At 37.2% G+C, this 17,801-nt stretch overlaps 1 protein-coding gene across 4 annotated transcripts in view; it reads right to left on the reverse strand.

The window, feature by feature from the left end:
• The window catches only part of Ssbp2 (single stranded DNA binding protein 2), a 254,278-nt gene that overhangs the window by 23,922 nt on the left and 212,555 nt on the right, over window positions 1-17,801 (reverse strand). For 2 of the 4 annotated variants that reach the window (XM_041663319.1, XM_041663317.1), the window contains 4 exons: window positions 17,252-17,322; window positions 13,261-13,352; window positions 8,290-8,338; window positions 1,679-1,714 (listed from right to left, as the gene is read on the reverse strand). In XM_041663319.1, the coding sequence (XP_041519253.1) occupies window positions 1,679-1,714; window positions 8,290-8,338; window positions 13,261-13,352; window positions 17,252-17,322 (248 nt within the window). The remainder of the gene's footprint in view (window positions 1-1,678; window positions 1,715-8,289; window positions 8,339-13,260; window positions 13,353-17,251; window positions 17,323-17,801) is intronic. The other 2 variants (XM_041663320.1, XM_041663318.1) reach the window with 1 other exon arrangement.

A 17,801-nucleotide genomic window follows, 5' to 3' on the forward strand; every position in this document is an offset into this window, starting at 1 on the left:
AGGAAAAGCAGAAAAAGGTTATACTTATCTCTATAATAATCCAATTTTAAAATACAAAGCAAATATATTTCCTCTCTAATTTATTTTCTCTGCTTCACAATCAACTCAATATTATGCAAAACATAATTTAGCTTAACTATGTTGAGACTGTTTTGACAAGTTTCCAAAAACAATAAGTCTGTAACACTGGTTTATTATTCATGATTTAATCACATCACCTATAATGAGGTTAAGAAGAAACCACTTAATAGGGCCTTTACAAATCAACAAAGTAGGAATAATTCACGTGTACTTTAATTGTTCGCTGTAATTTTCTGACATTCTGCGTCACTGGCTTTTACTAAAACTCACAGAGAGTCTCTAAGAGACACTCAGAGGTCCGCACTCCAGACGAACTAACGCCGTTTCTTTTCTCTGTTGGCTCCAGCTGCGACACAGAGCTCAGTACACTAGCTATCGCTTCAGTGAGAAATGAGACACGGTCCTCTCTGAGGCTGCGGCTACAGAGGCTGCAGCTCCACAACCCCTGCCCTTAATTCTGACAACTAAACCAACGAGCTTTAGAATTCTTCAGGTACCCTATGTATAGTGGTCAAATTAACTTAAATCTTTACTCTGAGTGTGTACATACAGTCTATCAGTTACTTCAAATAATATCTGCACTTCCCTCTAAGTAAACAACTAAAATGTCTTTTAAAATAAATGTATATAATCTCATGAACAACTTTTCAAGCCTATTAAGTGACTTTAAGAAAGAGAATCATTCTAATTCATTTGTTTTGTTTCATACATATTGTGTCAAGAGTTGGCCGTCTTTGGCTGGAACGGCTCAGGGGAACCCTGAGCACTAAGACCCAGGTCCAGGAGCAGCACGTAGTGTTTCTGCAGCAGTTAAGGTGCTCATTCATCTTCCTCTTGTGTACCTGTATTTACTGCGTTGTAGTTGCCCATAACCTCTGAAAATTACTTTGGAAAAGGCTTCCTACTTTACTATTTTATACTTGCTTTTGTGTTAATATTTTCTCCTAAATTTTACCAAAAAAATTTATCACTTCTGGAGGTCTTTGGATGAACAAGGAACATAAAAGAGTGAAGCCAAAGGGTCATCTGTGACTTTAAGAGAGGAGGTCCAAAACCTGCAAGTTTTGGCTTTAGGTCTACAAAAATACTGAGAAATGTTAATATGTATTAGATTGTAACAATGAAATAGGTATTTTCAGTTTCTAGTAATAGAAAAAGCCTGTAAGATCCTTCCAAATTATTACTGCAGTCTGATCCACTTTGTGGTTGGGATAAAACGTCATGTTTTCTTAGCCTTTATGTGTGGTGAGCGGGCAGGGAGAGGGTGTGTACATTACTCTTATGGAGAACTGTGAATTCAAGCATAACATTCTATAACTGGGATGACTCTCCTCATGATTGGATAGAGAGTATTGTAGTAGTTCCCAGAAACATATGCCAAAGTAAAGCAGAGTACTCCAGGCAATTCTAGCCAGACTGATAACTGTTTCACTAATGAACATCAACATATGTATTGAGGTTGGCAGATGAAACAACCCAAGATGTTCACTTCTTGGTCAATACACAGGGGCTCTTCGGAACATCTGGGCAACAGTTTCACTGCTCAAATAAAATGTAACATCAATTCTTACGAGCAAACAAACCCAAATGTACTTACTACATAATTTCCAGGAGATGCTGAGGAGTACGGTATCTGAAACATGAGCAGGACAGAAACAAATATTTTGATTCATGTGACTAAACGAGATTGAATTAAATAAATCAGCTTTTTAAAAATCAAGTTTAAAATGCATTCCAAAGTACAATAAAACATAAAGAAATTTATATCTCTCTAAGTGCCAAAAATCCAAACAATTGTAACATTATACTGAACTCACAAGAAAATATAGATTTTAGTCAAGAGGAATTCAAAATTATAGTTTCAAATTATATTGGCTTAGGTGAGTTGTATCCACTGTGCGGTACTAATGAGATAGTCTATAAATAGAAGATGTATACTTGTACAGCTAAGACCAGGAAACCAGAACATTTCAGATTAGTAGCCTGTACATATAAAACTTCTAGTCTATGTACACTTTAAAAGACATTTGCTGCTACTTCCAAGCAGTACATGTCATTTCTCACACTCCCTGCCTAGTTAATATTAAAACAATGCAATCAATTCAAAGGAATTGGCTGATAATCTGTGAGGAATGTGCTTTGTCTTCAGATGAAGCTCCCTGGAAGAGGCCATTTTCCAGGCAGGAGGAGGTTCTGATTCACAAGGCGCTGATGAAGGAAGTGAACAGTAAAAACATACTTTAAAATGAACACTTAAGTGTGGGTGTAAATGGAAAATTAAACATTTTCTTTTTCAACAAGCCCACTAGCTCACTTGCATAATACAGCCCATGAGCTTTATTCTGAGGAAAGACAATAATTTGTCTCCCTGGAATGAGCTAGTCAGGGCCAGAATAAGACCTGAGTGGTGAAAACGCTGATTCCTTTCTCTGATGGCCCCTAAACCTGACATAACAACACAGGAATACGAGGCCACAAATAAGGAACTCCATAAAGCAGTTTCCCCTTTAAAATATTTGATGATTTTTAGAACTATTTAACAGTAAGCTATTTGAAAAGGCTTTCTCCTCACTGTTTGGGGTCCTTATTTTGTGTGAGCACAGAGCACAGGGTGCCAAAGCCTCTACTCTGGTTGGTGTTTGTAGGGGCTGACTGAGCCCAACCTGCTGTGGTGCTCAGCTACTAGTGAAATGCATTACTTCCCCTGGGTACTAGGGTCTCTCACAGCACTGACCCTGGCCTCCGTTCAGAAAGCTCATGACCTTGCTTTCTTATGCCCTTTTTAGGTCATGATCTACCATCCAGACTTCTTAACACATTGCTTTAAATACAGACATTTACCCCCTTTGAATTGTCATTATTCTCCTGGTTCCTAGAACACATCTCATCTCCCTGTCTTCAGCACCTGGTCAGTGTTTTCTTACTCTGATATTATCTAGCACAATAATCTAACCATCTTTTATCATCTTTATAATACATTCTTGAACTCTGTAACATACTGCATTTTCTCTTTCCTTTCTGAGAGTTCAGCACCCCTGTGCAAACATCTGGGCAACTCCTTTGCCTGACATCTCTCTTACACTCGTGCTTACAAAACTTACCCTGCATTCCTGTTGGATTTCTTTTTATTACACTTTCATGTTTTCTTAGTCAATTAGTCTTGGTCTGTTTACAACTAAATAGCCCTGTATTCTCCTATACTCTGTAGTTTGTCTCCCAAGTATCTTAATTATTCTTCCAAAGCCTACCAAACTGATTCCTACTTCTCTCATCATCTGCTAGTTAGCTTCTCTGTTTTACAAGAGATTTCCTGGAGGAAAATATAAAGCAAGGATGAGAAAATCACAAATATAACCACACTCTGTGACATACTAGTTATATTTTCTATGCTCTGCCCTAACAATCATCACACTTTCTGGTTCAGCCTTTGCAGAAGCCCTGACATGTAAGTAATGAGTACACAAACTTTAGGAGGAAGAAAAATTCTTGTTATAAATATTTCCATTTGTCAGATTTCAAGTTACCAAAGGGGTCCAGCACACAGCTCATGAAATTTCTGAATGAAAAATAAATTCTGAAATTTGGACTTCTTTTTCCCTCTGTGAGCTGGCCTTCAGAGCCATTATGTCATCCTGAGTAGATATTTTGCCCTCCTGCCATACATTAAACCATTATTTTCAGTTCAGCATGATGCTGTTTACAGATTTAAAATTACAATTATTATGCTAGAGAGAAAAAGAAAACAAAAGCCTTCTGTTAGTTTTCAATGACAGCACCTCCAACTAGGTCTTGACAGTCCTTTCACATGGTGAAACAGAATTTTCACTTTAAATACTTTACCAATTCTTATCTCACCTAGCTGTTAAATTTACTCCCATCTTTGTCTGGACAAGCTCTTTTATTTTAGTTTATATAAACTATTTCTACAATATATTCAGTCATCTGATTATAATTCTGTATCTTTGGGCTCCTACTCCTGGCACATAACTGAATCTGTGCTCTTGAAAGATGCCCAGGATGGGATAACACAGCATGAAAGACACACACTACACTGAAAGAGACAAAGACACTGATGAGTATAGTGGGTTTGTTTCTGAGCTGGAAATCTGAGATGCACAGAAAGAAGGCAGGGAAAACAAGAATGATGAGAAGACCTGAAGGAACGAAAAGAAATGAGGCTGCACAGTACATTCAGGGGATGTTACACAATTGTTTAATGGCTGCTACACTGTAGGATTTGTGGGCTGTATGGTAAAAGATAAGGCCACATGCTTGGACCAGGAACAAATGCATGCAATAGAAAGTAAAGGGTTTTCTAGACATGTACATTTTCAGTCAAGAGATGGCAAAGGGGGTTGTGGGGAATGCTGACCACAATACACAGAATTGCAGAACTGAGAATCATTTCATAAATTATTTGGAAGGACATAATGATAAATGGTGTCATAATTCTAGCTCCAGAGAGTCCAGTGTACTCTCATGAACTCCATAGGCTCTTCTTGTATGCATGGGGTGCTCTTACATACAGTTAGGAACACACACACACACACACACACACGTATGCATGTGTGCACACACAAAATATAGTAAACATGTTAAAATGAAGACACAGTTGGTAAGTAAGATCACAGAGGCAAAGGGTCACAATCATCTAGGTACAAAGAGTTGATTAAGAAAATTAAAGGTCAAGTATGTTGCATGACTAAGCTAGACAGGAATTCTGTGTCTTAATACTAATAGTTGGTGGTATGAACAAGGGCTATAGAGCAAAGGGAAGCTCTGAGAGGTACATTTTCTCAACTCTTGGAACCTAAATCAGATTTAAATCAAGGTTTTTAGAAGAAAGACTACTAAGGACTGGGGAGGGGGCTGGAAGAATAATGAAAAAGGTAGGATAGAGGTTTGAAGTGTGGATAGACAGGACAAATGAACAAATGCATGTGAGAACAGAGATTCCCATTAATCTGTACAATGAATGCGTTAATAACTATAATGAAAAGTAAATAAATAGAGAGCATTCAGAATGAACAAGCCTTTGCTCTACTAAAAATTCAACCAAGAGAGAAGGAAAGAAAACATTTTAAAATATCCATTCGGTGATCACTGCAGTAGGGAAAGAAAAGGTTCAGGTAAGAATCACCAATAGATGCTAGAAATGGCTGCTGAGGATGAGGAAGAAAAAGAACATTTACCTCAGCTTCAAATATGGTTCTACATGGGTATTTATAGAGAAAAACAGTAATTTTCGTGTAACAGACACTGCACAGCAGCAGCTTAGCCAAACAATCCAAATTAAGGTGACCAGAGGCAAGACAGGCCCACAGGAGTCTCCAGCAATGGTGTTGTGAGGAAAACACAAAGCTCCTCCCGCCAATCCGGGCAGGTGTCAGCAAAACCAAGCTACGGGACATTCTGAACAACTGCTCCACAGTCAACACAGCTGCAGTTAGCAGAGACAAATGCGAGCTGAGCAGGCTGTTCCGGAAGAAAAGCAGCAGGTACAGGGCCGAAGAGTGGCATAAAGATACTATTTAGACAACTGGGACAAGTCCAGTAAGATCTGTAGCTTAAACCAGCATCAGTCAGGGTCAGGGCTAGGACCCTCAGCATGGTTTGGCAGGGGCACTTTCAGGAGAACCACTGAAATAGCTGGTGTGGACCTCAGGAGACTTACACAGAGCAGGGACGGCTGCTCGGAGTTATTGTGAAGCAAAGAGAGAACATCAGCACACGGTGCATGGCAAGGCCTGGGCCTTCTCCCAGCTACCTGCGTATATGACGTGGCTTCATGATTATTATAAAAAGATAAAAAAAAAACCAGAAAGTCCACTTTAATATGCTTTCCTGAGCAGGCAGACACACACCAGCAACATCAGCTGAAAGGCTCTGTCATAGGAAATATGTACAGAGAGTCAATCAAAATAACCCAGATGAGTCACCACTCCACAGCAGTCAACTGTGTTTGGGGAGCAAAGGCTCGCCATTGCCTCTCTGTTTCACACAAGTCCTCTCTTCTAGAAGGCCGCCCACTGTCTGCAGTTTCTCCTTTCGCTCTTCACTCTCTGAGAGGCATATTCTTCCTCTGTAAGCTTAGGAAGAAGACTTCCTTCTGTTTCCGGGGAATCTCACATGTGCCCCACTGCTTACCCGGTGCACATCCTTTGAGTTAGGGGAGATATCTCTGTATAAGGCACACATGAACAAAAGGGATTACCTTCAGTTATTACTTGCTAAACTGTACTGGTCAAATGTCCACTCCAGACTGGCCATGGAGCAGGTTACTGTGCCCATTTCCAGTGCAGTTCCTAGTATTTCTTGGGGTCTAAGATGATCTAGAGCCACTGATCTAATACACCAATGCTCAGATGAGTCCTGAAGCTACAGGGTCCTCATAACTGAAATTCAACAGAATATGGGATTTTTGTCTCACCTCTGCCCATATTAAATTCACATTACTTGGATAATATACTACCAGGTACAACACAGCTATTTCCCTATTACCGCCCCAAATGCCATGCATGGTCCTCAGTGACTCTCAGGTATGTATCAAAGGTGCTGATGGACTAGCCAGGCAGTGGTGGCACACGCCTTTAATCCCAGCACTTGGGAGGCAGAGGCAGGCAGATCTCTGTAGGTTTGAAGCCAACATGGTCTACAGAGTGAGTGCCAGGACAGGCTCCAAAGCTACAGAGAAACCCTGTCTTGGAAAATGAAGGGGGAAAAAAGGTGCTGAAAAACACGGAGCACAAATTGTTCTCTGCCTGCAGTGGAGGGCTGTGTGGACACTAAGCTTAGGAGCAGCACAGGCTTCACTTTTCTATCTAGTTTCATCAGTCATGGAGGGAACAGGGATTACTTCTGGACTCTGGAACTAGGAAGACTGTCAAAGAGCTCCGTGTTACCTAGAAACATTTTAATAGGTCTCTTAACAGAAAAATAGCAAAGTATTTGTACTATGTGCCAGATGCCATTTCAAAGTGAAACCCCAAATAAACAAATTAAGAAAAAGAGCAAGAAGCAAAGAAAAGAAAACATCTCCTAAGCCATTAGCAGCAACTGAAAGCCCTGGGAAGAAGTTATTCACATTACAATATAATTTGGCAAAATAATATTTTATTTACAGAGATTTTTCTCAATAGTTCACCGAACGCCCAAGTAGAAGCAACATCTTTCTCTTTACCTGAAACAATTAGTCAATGTCATGACTACTAAAGCCAAAGGAAAATAAGAAAATACAAAATTAATGTTTTCTCTAAAACATGAATGATTTAATTGATTTGGAGGAAATTTGGATTTTGTTTTAGAACAGCATTGGGTCTATGATTATTTTTCCCATACCTCATATACCTATTTTTTACTTCTTTGAAGTTTTACATTAATCTTAAATAATAGTTATGTTTCAGACTTATTTAGCATTTGGGCAATTACCAGTGAGTGGAAGCACCTGTACACAACCAGCAAGCTACATCCTTTCTTAGTTAGTGCTCATGGACTTCATTCATGGAGCTTAGTCTGCTTGGCTTACCTTACCTTGGGTGTCTGTGTACAGTGTGCACACCACACTAATGTTTAAAACAGGCTTCTCTCACCTAGTGGAATGCTTCTGATTTCAAAGAGGAAAAAAAACTATCTCCAGGATCATGAAACTAAAATCATTCAGTTTAAAACCTGATAGCTTAATTTTCAACCTGTGCACATATCTCTGTGACCTCATTAAGAGAAAAAATGTATTAAGCTACTGCCACAAAAATATAAGAAAGATTCCCAGGGTGTCAGATACATAGATGTGCAGGGATAGTAATTTAGTTAATAGGCACTAGGCAAATGTGCACCTGGTAGGTATGATAAACAGCACACAATCATAGCAATTCAGTTTTCTCTAATCGAGACTCATCTCATCTGGCAACTTAATGATCTTTAGCTCCTCTAGAAGATCAAACCTTATGAACTGTGTGGATCACCAGACACACTATTGCATTACTCACTGTTTCTAGCTTTCGAAATCTGTTAACTGCCACAGAACACATGTTTTCATGAGGAAATGAAAAAATACAAAACTTAAAAAACATATATTTTTAAGAGAATATAAACTATTTTTGAGCACCTTCTTTAAAAGCTTAATACAGCTATGCTCAGCTCTTGTGGAGCTCTCAAAAGCAAACAGTCTTTTCACTGCTAAATGTTACAAAGCGCAAAATATATACTCACTGAGTTGGCATTTGTTGGGTTTGGCCAAGGTCTACCACCACCTGGACCCCTACAAAATGATATGACAGATTAAATTTCAACATGTGCCTAAATGGTTTCCCAGTGAATAAAGAACACGGCTCAAAACATTCATGTCTGTAATTCAGTTACCACACCCAAATCACTTTTTAGTCATTTTAATAGTTTTCCCTTGAACGAAAAAATTATTTCATGAAAATTTCATGTATAGTTAAATACCATTTATTTTCATAGACAAGAAATGGAAGTCGCACATAGCCATCTATATATGCTCCTAAATGATTTTTACCAGTTTCAGAGTAAAAGGGATCAAATACAGATAAATATAATCTAATACATCAGTATGAGTAACCTGTGTATCATTCAAAATGAAATTATTTATAAAACATTACATAAATGATTACTGCCAAATTTCAAATAAGAACTATCTAAACTTGCCTCCTTAAAAATTATATTAAGAATAGATTATATATCAGTGTACCATCTGGTGCTAATGAAGACTTGGTTACCACTGGAAAGCATAGAGTCTGAGGTTAGTCTCATTGTCAATATCATTATAATGTAAGGCTGCCACTGAGTTACCAAGTATCAGTACTGTTGTTTACCACAAAAGGATGCATCCTTTAAATGGGTGTGTGAATTACAGCTCTACAGATATAAATAGTCATATTTTCATAATTTTAGTTGAAGGTTGTAGAGAGAACAAGTCTTGAAATGAAAGGAGATAATCTATACCAACTTCATTTTAGAATTCAGGAGAATGTTTTATATTTCTTACCCTATAAACAAAATTAATGCCCAGTTAATAAAAACCAAAGTCATATACTTGGGCTGTGGTTTTAAGTACATTTGAATAAATACCATTTTATGAAAATCAGACTATTTTCTTTTATTAGTTACTGAAAATTCTGTTCTTATTATGGCAGTGAAATTTTCTAATTTAAAACAGTCCTTTGACTCTATGAATCTTAAATCTAAAGTAATCAACATTAAATAAAGACACTGTCCTAGACACCTATTATATTAGCTATGTCTGCCTAGGGATCTTTACAGCCACTTTGGTTTAGCTTGGTTGGCACTCCTAGGGTGTAAACAGAGGGGGCGGGCATAAACCCTCCTCAGGCACTGTTCTAACTGCCCTGAGGAGAATTCTCCCCTTGAAGTGATATTGATAAGGATGACAATGGTAATGAGAATTTCACAAGTGATTACTGAACACTTTTCAAAGACTATTTTACATATAGGATTCATTGTCCCGGTGGACATAAAATGATGTAAAACAGGATGCACGCTGCTCTAATAAAGCCTCGGAGTAGAAAGATCAGCCGGTCTGTCTGATGTTAAATACAGTGCATCTGTCTTCAAACAGCCTAAAAAATAGTCAGATCATGGGAAAGTTAAATACTATGATGATATATAGTTAACAATCAGAGCTCTGAAATGACCCATTAAGAACTATATGAATTGGGCTCACAGCATGGGTCAGCAGGTAAAGGTATTTGCTGTCCAGCCTCCTAGCCTGAGCTCTGTCCCCAGGAACCAATGGGGAAGGTGAAAACAGCTTCCTCCACCCTTCACACACATGCTATGACATGTGCATTCCTGATCCAAAGTCACTGTGATTTCTTTTAAAGAACTCTATGAAAAAGATAAATGAAATAAAACATTTAACTTAAATTTATCTATTAAATTAGAAGCTAAATTAAAAGTCAAAAATTTTTATTTAAATAATATAAATTCAATGTTAAATTTATTATAAGTAACATTGTTTCTATTGTTTACACTAATCTACTTGCAGAATTCTGTATTTCATATTAACTTCATTTTAACATTATAGGAAATTACATATAACTCATATAAACACACTAACAAAGTTCCACAAATAGTGCTGAATCCAACACCTTGTGGTTTTAAAGAACAACTGAGTTAGTTCAACAATGTCCACTTCTGCTGACCTGACAACTGCTTCACAAGCATTATTTTGAATAAGCATTAGATGAGCCTTGTTTAGAAGCAAAGAAAAGAGAATATGTGAAAGATGTACCTATTTTTGATAAGCATCTACTATGATGGACTGCTGGAATAGTGACGACCAAGGAGATAATTCCCCTGTGGAGTTCACTCACTTCAATAACCCACTGCAGTCCTCCAGGAAGCCCCTCCTTTCTAGGAATGGCTACTGGCTGCAGGGGCAGTGCTCAGGGCAGGGCCTGAAGCCCTGGAATCTTGCTACTGGTGTTTCCTTTCAAAGCCAATATGTAATACACTTGGAAATGTTTACATTTTGACTATAGTTTGTAAATTTTACTATCCATCAATTACTATTGGGTAGTTACTTGCTATAGAAGAGATGAAAACCTACTCTGAATGTGCAGTTTGTCCTGAGGGTCAACTTCCCGCCACTGTAAGCCTTTCCCCCAGGTGACCAAAGTTTATTTATGAACTTTTATTAATGAGCTTAGCAAATTTTTGTTGTGAATGTTTAATTCTGCAATTAAAGGCTATGTGGCTGGTTAGAATACAGCATTTAATTAATTATTTGATAATTTTATTTAATTAATATAGCCAGGGCTGGCTGTTTACACTCCTGTTCCATCTTCACAGCACATGAGAAGGAATAACAAGAAATATTCCCCAACTCTCTGGCAAGCCTGTCCTTGCTCCTAACTCATCTAAAAATAAAACTTGGAACACCATGTCTTATCTTTCAAAATTTCAGTAGCCTAACAGGGTTTTCCTTTTTTTTTCTTTTCTTTTAAAATGTCATGAAGAAAGGCCCAGGGGCCATTTTTTAAAAAAAAAATGTAGGAGGAGTCACATATTTGCTTTAAAGATTACAAATAACAACTTTTAATTCAATTTACTTTACAAATGTCACGAGGACATGGTGTTTTTACTGTCTCAGTTTACCTTGGATTTGCTAGGGAGAGCAGCAATGCAATGATTTCCCTCTTTGACTAGAACTTGATTAACTGCAAAGTTTCCCTGCCATAGAAAAGTATTTTTATGCTTAAATATATATGTATATTTCATTGTCTCTGAGAGAATCCTAATTTACTAAAAATGAAAATAATTATAGAAGACTCCAAAATAAAAGGGAAAATAACAAAAAAATGGGAATAAGCTTGTAAGGCTTTATACTCTTTAATAACTAGACTTCATATCAATTGTAGAATCTTATATAAGAGAAAATATTTCAAACTATCTAATAGCTAAGTAGCCTAAATAGCTCTCCCCCAAAAAATCCTACTAAGAATTTTAGCCACATTTTTAGGCTTAACAGTCGAGGGAATTAAGAGTACTCCTATGTGAATGCTTAAGCACATACACCAAAAGGAACTAGAAAATTTTAAGTAATTATTTGAGTCTCTCAAGTCACATGAAAATAAAATTTTACAATGTGCCAGCAAAACCAGGCTCATCTCAAGTTGGCTGTGTGGCTAATTTATCACACAGCACACTCCACCAAATGATATTAGATAAGTTCTCATGCTTGTGACAACCTGATTGACCATATTGAAAATTTACTAAAATATATTGACTTTTAAAGTGAGAATCTAAATTAAGTCTCATGTATTTTTCCAGCCCGCTGTTAAGAGCTCCAGCCTTTGACATAAGTAGAAAATATCATTCAATCCTCTGGAGCAGGCGCTAATAAAGGGTGAGTCTGTGAGGAGTTCAAGAGCCAGACTTCATGTCTATCCATTTTTATTTCAAAAGCAAAAAGATGTTATAGGAAAATTTGACCTACTTTCCTCCCTGTTCTGTTAGTTTTGAGTCTGGCTGGTATCCACTTATTAACCTATTTTCAGTTTTAGTAAAAATTACATCCTATGAAAATGGTTTCAGAAGCTTAAAGAACCCTGCATACATCAGAAGAGCTCATTTCACAGTGTGTCTTCACGCCACTGGATGACAGCAGAGTTGTTTCATTTAATACGGAAGGAGCTAAAAACAGGCAGATGGCAGGTAAAGTTGAGGAGCCTTACAGGCCTACATGGAACACGTTAATCATTTCTGATGAGCTTCCTTTAGGCTCCGCCACGTTGGTGATCCTCTGGTGAATTCGGAAAAGTCATTAGCAAGACCTAGTGTATACAGGCCTTCAAGGGAAGATTGGAGAATGCAAAATAAATAGATTCCTTAGAAAATTGCATGGCAACAGAAACAATCTACTCTTTTTGGACTGGAAAGGCCATTCCAGTAAAACAAACATCTTCAGTTTATTCTTCATCCACTTACAACTTGAGTTTTCAAAGAGAACCAATCCTTACTATGAGCATTCTTTTTTTTTAAAGATTTATTTATTTATGTATACAACATTCTGCCTCCATGTATGCATGCCAGAAGAGGGCGCCAGGTCTTATTACAGATGGTTGTAAGCCACCATGTGGTTGCTGGGAATTGAACCTCTGGAAGAGCAATCAGTGCTCTTAATCACTGAGCCATCTCTCCAGCCCCTTATGAGCATTCTTGAAGACAGAGGATGTCACCACAGAGAACTTCTTTTGTGTTGAAAGTGGCCCCAATGATGGAAACACAGACATATTTTTATGAGTATTAACTGTATTGTCAGCTACCACAAAGAATTTATTAACATGAGTAAGAATTCTCAATTATCAACCTCTGCAAAGTTAGTACATGGTTCTGGTGTCTGCATCTCTTCGTAGTGTTATATAGATTCTATATGACTCTATACATAATTATTAAAAAGCAATAGACTGAAGGTTGTGATTTATGGTACCTAAAATGCAAAAAGAATTTGAGAGTTGTGTAAAAATGAGAAAAATATGATAGTAAGTCATGAAAATGAAGCAAAAATTACACTCCTGTTTAGTTAATTTTCATACAGCAAAGACACTGAGGTACTTAAATTGCTTTACATGTTTGTGTAATTTCAGAAGACAGTAAACAGAAGACTTCACTAAACAGAGTAATAAGCATTTTGCTTACATGTTCATTGCAGGCATTCCGGGGCCACCTAAAGCATTCAGTGGGGGTCTCATTGCACCTCCATAGTTCTGTAATGATAACCAAGGGTCAGACTACCACAAAACAAAAAAACAAAACCAAAGAGGAGGGGGGAAAGAAAGGAGAGCAGGTTAATGACTTCCCTACATAACTCCTGACTGGATAAGGCCTGTGTAATTCATTCTCTGAGGGGTCCACTCTTGTATTTTTGCTTCTAGTTTTAGCACAACTACTTTGGTTCATGCCATTCAAAAATTCTATGAATATGGACAATCACTGGATCATGTTAAATGATCAAGATATGATCAAGATTATAACATTCAACATATCTTTATTATTATCTAATACCTATACATTATTTACTTTTTCAAATAAACATATCTTAAGTCCCAAAATTTTGGTTTTAGATAAGTTATTAATTCAATAGGTTTGAAATTATTAGATGAGAATATTTACACGAAGTCTGAAAAGAAACTCAACCGGTAAACCCAACCCGAGAATGCTAAATACAAGCTTCTATTCATAGAGAAATATATCCAACATAGACATGTGCTATTACAACACCCAACCACATGAGAACTAAAGCATACTGAAAATACACCTGCATGAATTGTGCGACCCAATAAACCTCAGGAAATACTTACTATGTGCATTAAAGGAGATGAAAAGCAGTTTAATGTTTTAGTACGCATATCATATTAGCTTACTAGTTAGGAAGAAGGATCAACTATTACTTCCTGATTATCAATTATTACTTTCTGATATACATTTGACACTGTCAATGATTTTCACATTTGGTTTTTTGATGCCAATCTCCCTTCTCTCTTGAGTGTTGTATTCCAGCTACATTGCTGGCTCCTTTGGTTTTGCTCACTCTTTAAATATTATTTTCCCTCATGTTTTAGCTACAGTATTATTTTCAATAAATACACATTCATGGGTAATCTTATGTGCTCCAATCTGTTCAAATACTGCTTATACACCAGGACTTTGCATCTATTTTATCGTGTGTCCATATTTCTAGCCTACTGGATTTTCCCAAATAAAAGAAACTACACTTCATAATCATGCTAACTTATCCTATGGAAACTCTTTGGAGGGGGTGTTAGGAGAAAAGGAACGAATCAATAAGAAAGGTCTGCTAATTCTAGACAGAATGACATATTTGATAAATGAAGTCACCCAGCCAACCTGCTACTCTCATTGTTGATTTGCTTTCACTTTAAGGAAAAATCATTTACATTCAGGTTTGTGAGCTGTGGGGAACCATTCTAACCACACAAGCCATTAGGTAAGAGGGAAGCTGGCTGTGTAATATTTGGGCCATGCATGGCAGTAGTAGTGGTAGTAGTCAGAGTCAAAAGTCATGGAGATGAAAAATACACACGGTAAAGTAAGGCTCGCTGATCCATCATGAGCAGGTCTAGCCATCTTTCACCTTATTCGTGAGCTTTAGAAAATCTAATATTCCACTCTGGGCACAGAGACGTATCAGCTTGGGTCTCTACTGTCATAACATTATGACCTATGCAGCATGCTGTCTCTGTGAGACAGGGTCTCTACGTAGTTTAGGTTGTCCTTGGACTTGAGAGCCTCCTGCCCCAGCCTTTGGAGCTGAGGGATTACAGGTTTGTACCACAACAGCCATTCTTTCATATGGGCCAACCATTCTCTTAGCTTTATTTTCCTTATCTGAACGGCAATAATATTGATTTCCATGTACACTTTTCACAGGATAAAATGAAATATAAACTAGCAGAGTGCTTGATGAATTAAAACATGGCACTTGCTACTCAAAAACTGTAGCTGTTAATTCTTTTTTGAGGATGTTAATAAACTAAACTCCCTGTTTCACTTCTCAACTCTAAAGCATCACTTCTATGTTCTTGTGCTGACTCGCTGTGTAATTACATAGGGTCCATATTTTGTTTTCTAGGCTTTTAGTATTAGATAATAGCCTTTCTAAATGCAGCTGCATTTCCTGTTCAACAGTATGCACCTTGAAGACAGAAATCCTATTTTATTAATCGTTTTATACTAATGGTCAAGTAGGATGTCTGGTATACAGCAGACCTTCAATAAAAGATGAGCTAATTAAACTGAATTGTCATCGAAAGTGAAGGATTATCCAATATAATACATGATTTACAGATATAAAATATTTTCATTTTGTGAATAATATTCCAAACCACAAAGAACTCAGGAAGAAAAGAATAGCAAAAGGCTTTCCATGTGAACAACAAAGGCAGATGGGATGAGCTCATATCGAATCTTGGAATCTTAAAGCTGGGGCCACTGTTCTATTCCATCCAGGCGAATCTCTCTTCCAATGTAATGTGCCTCACCAAATGGTGTTCAGACTCTGTCTGTTAGGAAACTTTAATATGTCTTTCCTTTATTGAAAGTCTAATTATTAGAAAGTTTTATCCTATAGCAAACTGAATTCTACAATTCAGGATGCAATTTGATATATGAAATGAGTTTACTCTCTCTATGCAAGTTACACCTTCTCAATTAACACTTTCATTCATCCCAACTATCTGATTTTTAAGTGCATGTAGCTTATTTGCCCTTCTGGATTCTAGAGGAAATTGAAATAGCTGTGCAATTTAAGAGACTATTTCCATGAGTCCATGGAACTTGCTGTTTGAAGAACACAGGCTAGCTAAGGGACACTCACAGAAACAAAGAGAAAACAATTTCAAATACCATATCAGAAGAAAAATTTTTCCTTGATGAAATATATCATTTTCCTTTTCCACTGAAAGGATATTGATACCAATTTAAAAATCATTTTTGACTGCTGTCCTTAAATGTTTAAAATATATTATAAATATGTCTTGACTTGGAGTAAGTTTATGTCACCCATAAAATACACATTAACTCCATGGTCATTCTGCTCTGTGCACACTTGATTAACTAACAGTACTCAAGAACCATTATGCTAAGTATAGTTCTTTGTTTCAAACTGAAGTTGTTGCCAGAAATGACTATCTCACTTTATTATACATAGCTTAAAGTCAAAAACCACAGATGTGATATTTATGGAATTAGGGAGACAGGTTGGTGGCACAGACCTTTAATCCACTCTGGAGATTCAGAGGCAGGAGGATTTCTGTGAGTTCAAGGTCAGAATGATCTACAGAATGAGTTCCAAGCCAATCAGGGCTAAACAGTGAGACCTGTCTCAAGCAAAATGAACATGTATGTATATTCTGTCTATGCATAAAGCTACAAACATCATTCCAGAGCTTGTTCATATAATACCGGTACAAAGAGACAGGGCAGTTTACCCTTGGGTGGTAGCTACATGGTAAAATGTCTGCTGTAAGAATTGTTTTTCATTATCTTTTAGGAAATGAAGTTTATATTTTTTGATACACACATTCCACTTGAAAGTGATATGTTGTGACTATCACAATGGGATTCCTGCCATTCCAAATGATTTTACTTCAACTTTCTCTCCTATCCCATTCATGAGCATGGCTCTTGCTTTTGTTTAAATGGTTGGTATTTACAATTATTTTTTATTAACCTTTTGTATGGTTTAACTTTTGGGGTTATTGTTGGTGTTTCTAGTTTTTGAGGTAAATTTATATGAAGGTATTTATTTCCTTCATGCTAATAGAAATAGATATGAAAGATACTAATAGAAAAAAACTACTTTATGGCTTGCATAGGAAGTATTCACTGACATAATGAACTGTGACTAGAAGTCATCAGAAGAGATCACTAGCCAGAAGTAAGTTTTTATTATCTTTTGTAATTTTTATAATATAAAATATATAGCTATTTATAACATAAAGCATACAACCTACTGTGTTTTTAATTTCAGAATTTTAAACTGAGATCTATGTGTCTAATGTCATCAGCCCGTGGTTGATCAATACTCCAGTGCATATGCTAACACCCAGCAAACAAAGCCTTTTTATCAGGAGGTAGCAGCCCAGTGTCTCCCTCTCAGGCTGTTTACCTGTGGTCCTAAGGGCACCATTCCTCTTGGAGGAGTCATTCTCTGCATTGGTCCACCCATATTTGGATGTCCTAAAGGAAGTATGAAGAGGTTAGCAATGGAACAGCTATGAGTACTAAACTAGAGACCAGTTTCCTCCTTGCTGGGTAGAACCATGCCACATCTGAGCACTGCCACCACCGTATTTTACTATTGTAACCATCATTTCCAACTCCGGCTATCACCTGTCCCACACTCTCTACTGGTTTCTTAGCGAAAATTTTCTTCCTTCTCTGTGTTTACTTCTCTCACAGTCTTTGCTCCTCTTCCCTTAGGACAGTATTTCCTGGAATGTAGCCTTTGCTATTCATGGTCCCTAAATATTGCCAAGGCTCCTGGGACTGTTCAACTACTGAAGTCACATGTTACTTTGTGCTCTTCCCATCTTTCATCCCTAAGTCCTCTATATGAAAAATGTGGAGGAACTGAAAGTGTATAATCACTTAGCTTCCCACGTGTTAGAAGTCATGCACAAGATTCAAGACGTTTTAATATTCTGTCTCTTACGTCA

This window comes from Microtus oregoni, unplaced genomic scaffold (genome assembly GCF_018167655.1).
Source record: "Microtus oregoni isolate MIOR12 unplaced genomic scaffold, Mior012 000014F_ref0000157, whole genome shotgun sequence".
In the NCBI taxonomy this organism is placed as follows: domain Eukaryota; kingdom Metazoa; phylum Chordata; class Mammalia; order Rodentia; family Cricetidae; genus Microtus; species Microtus oregoni.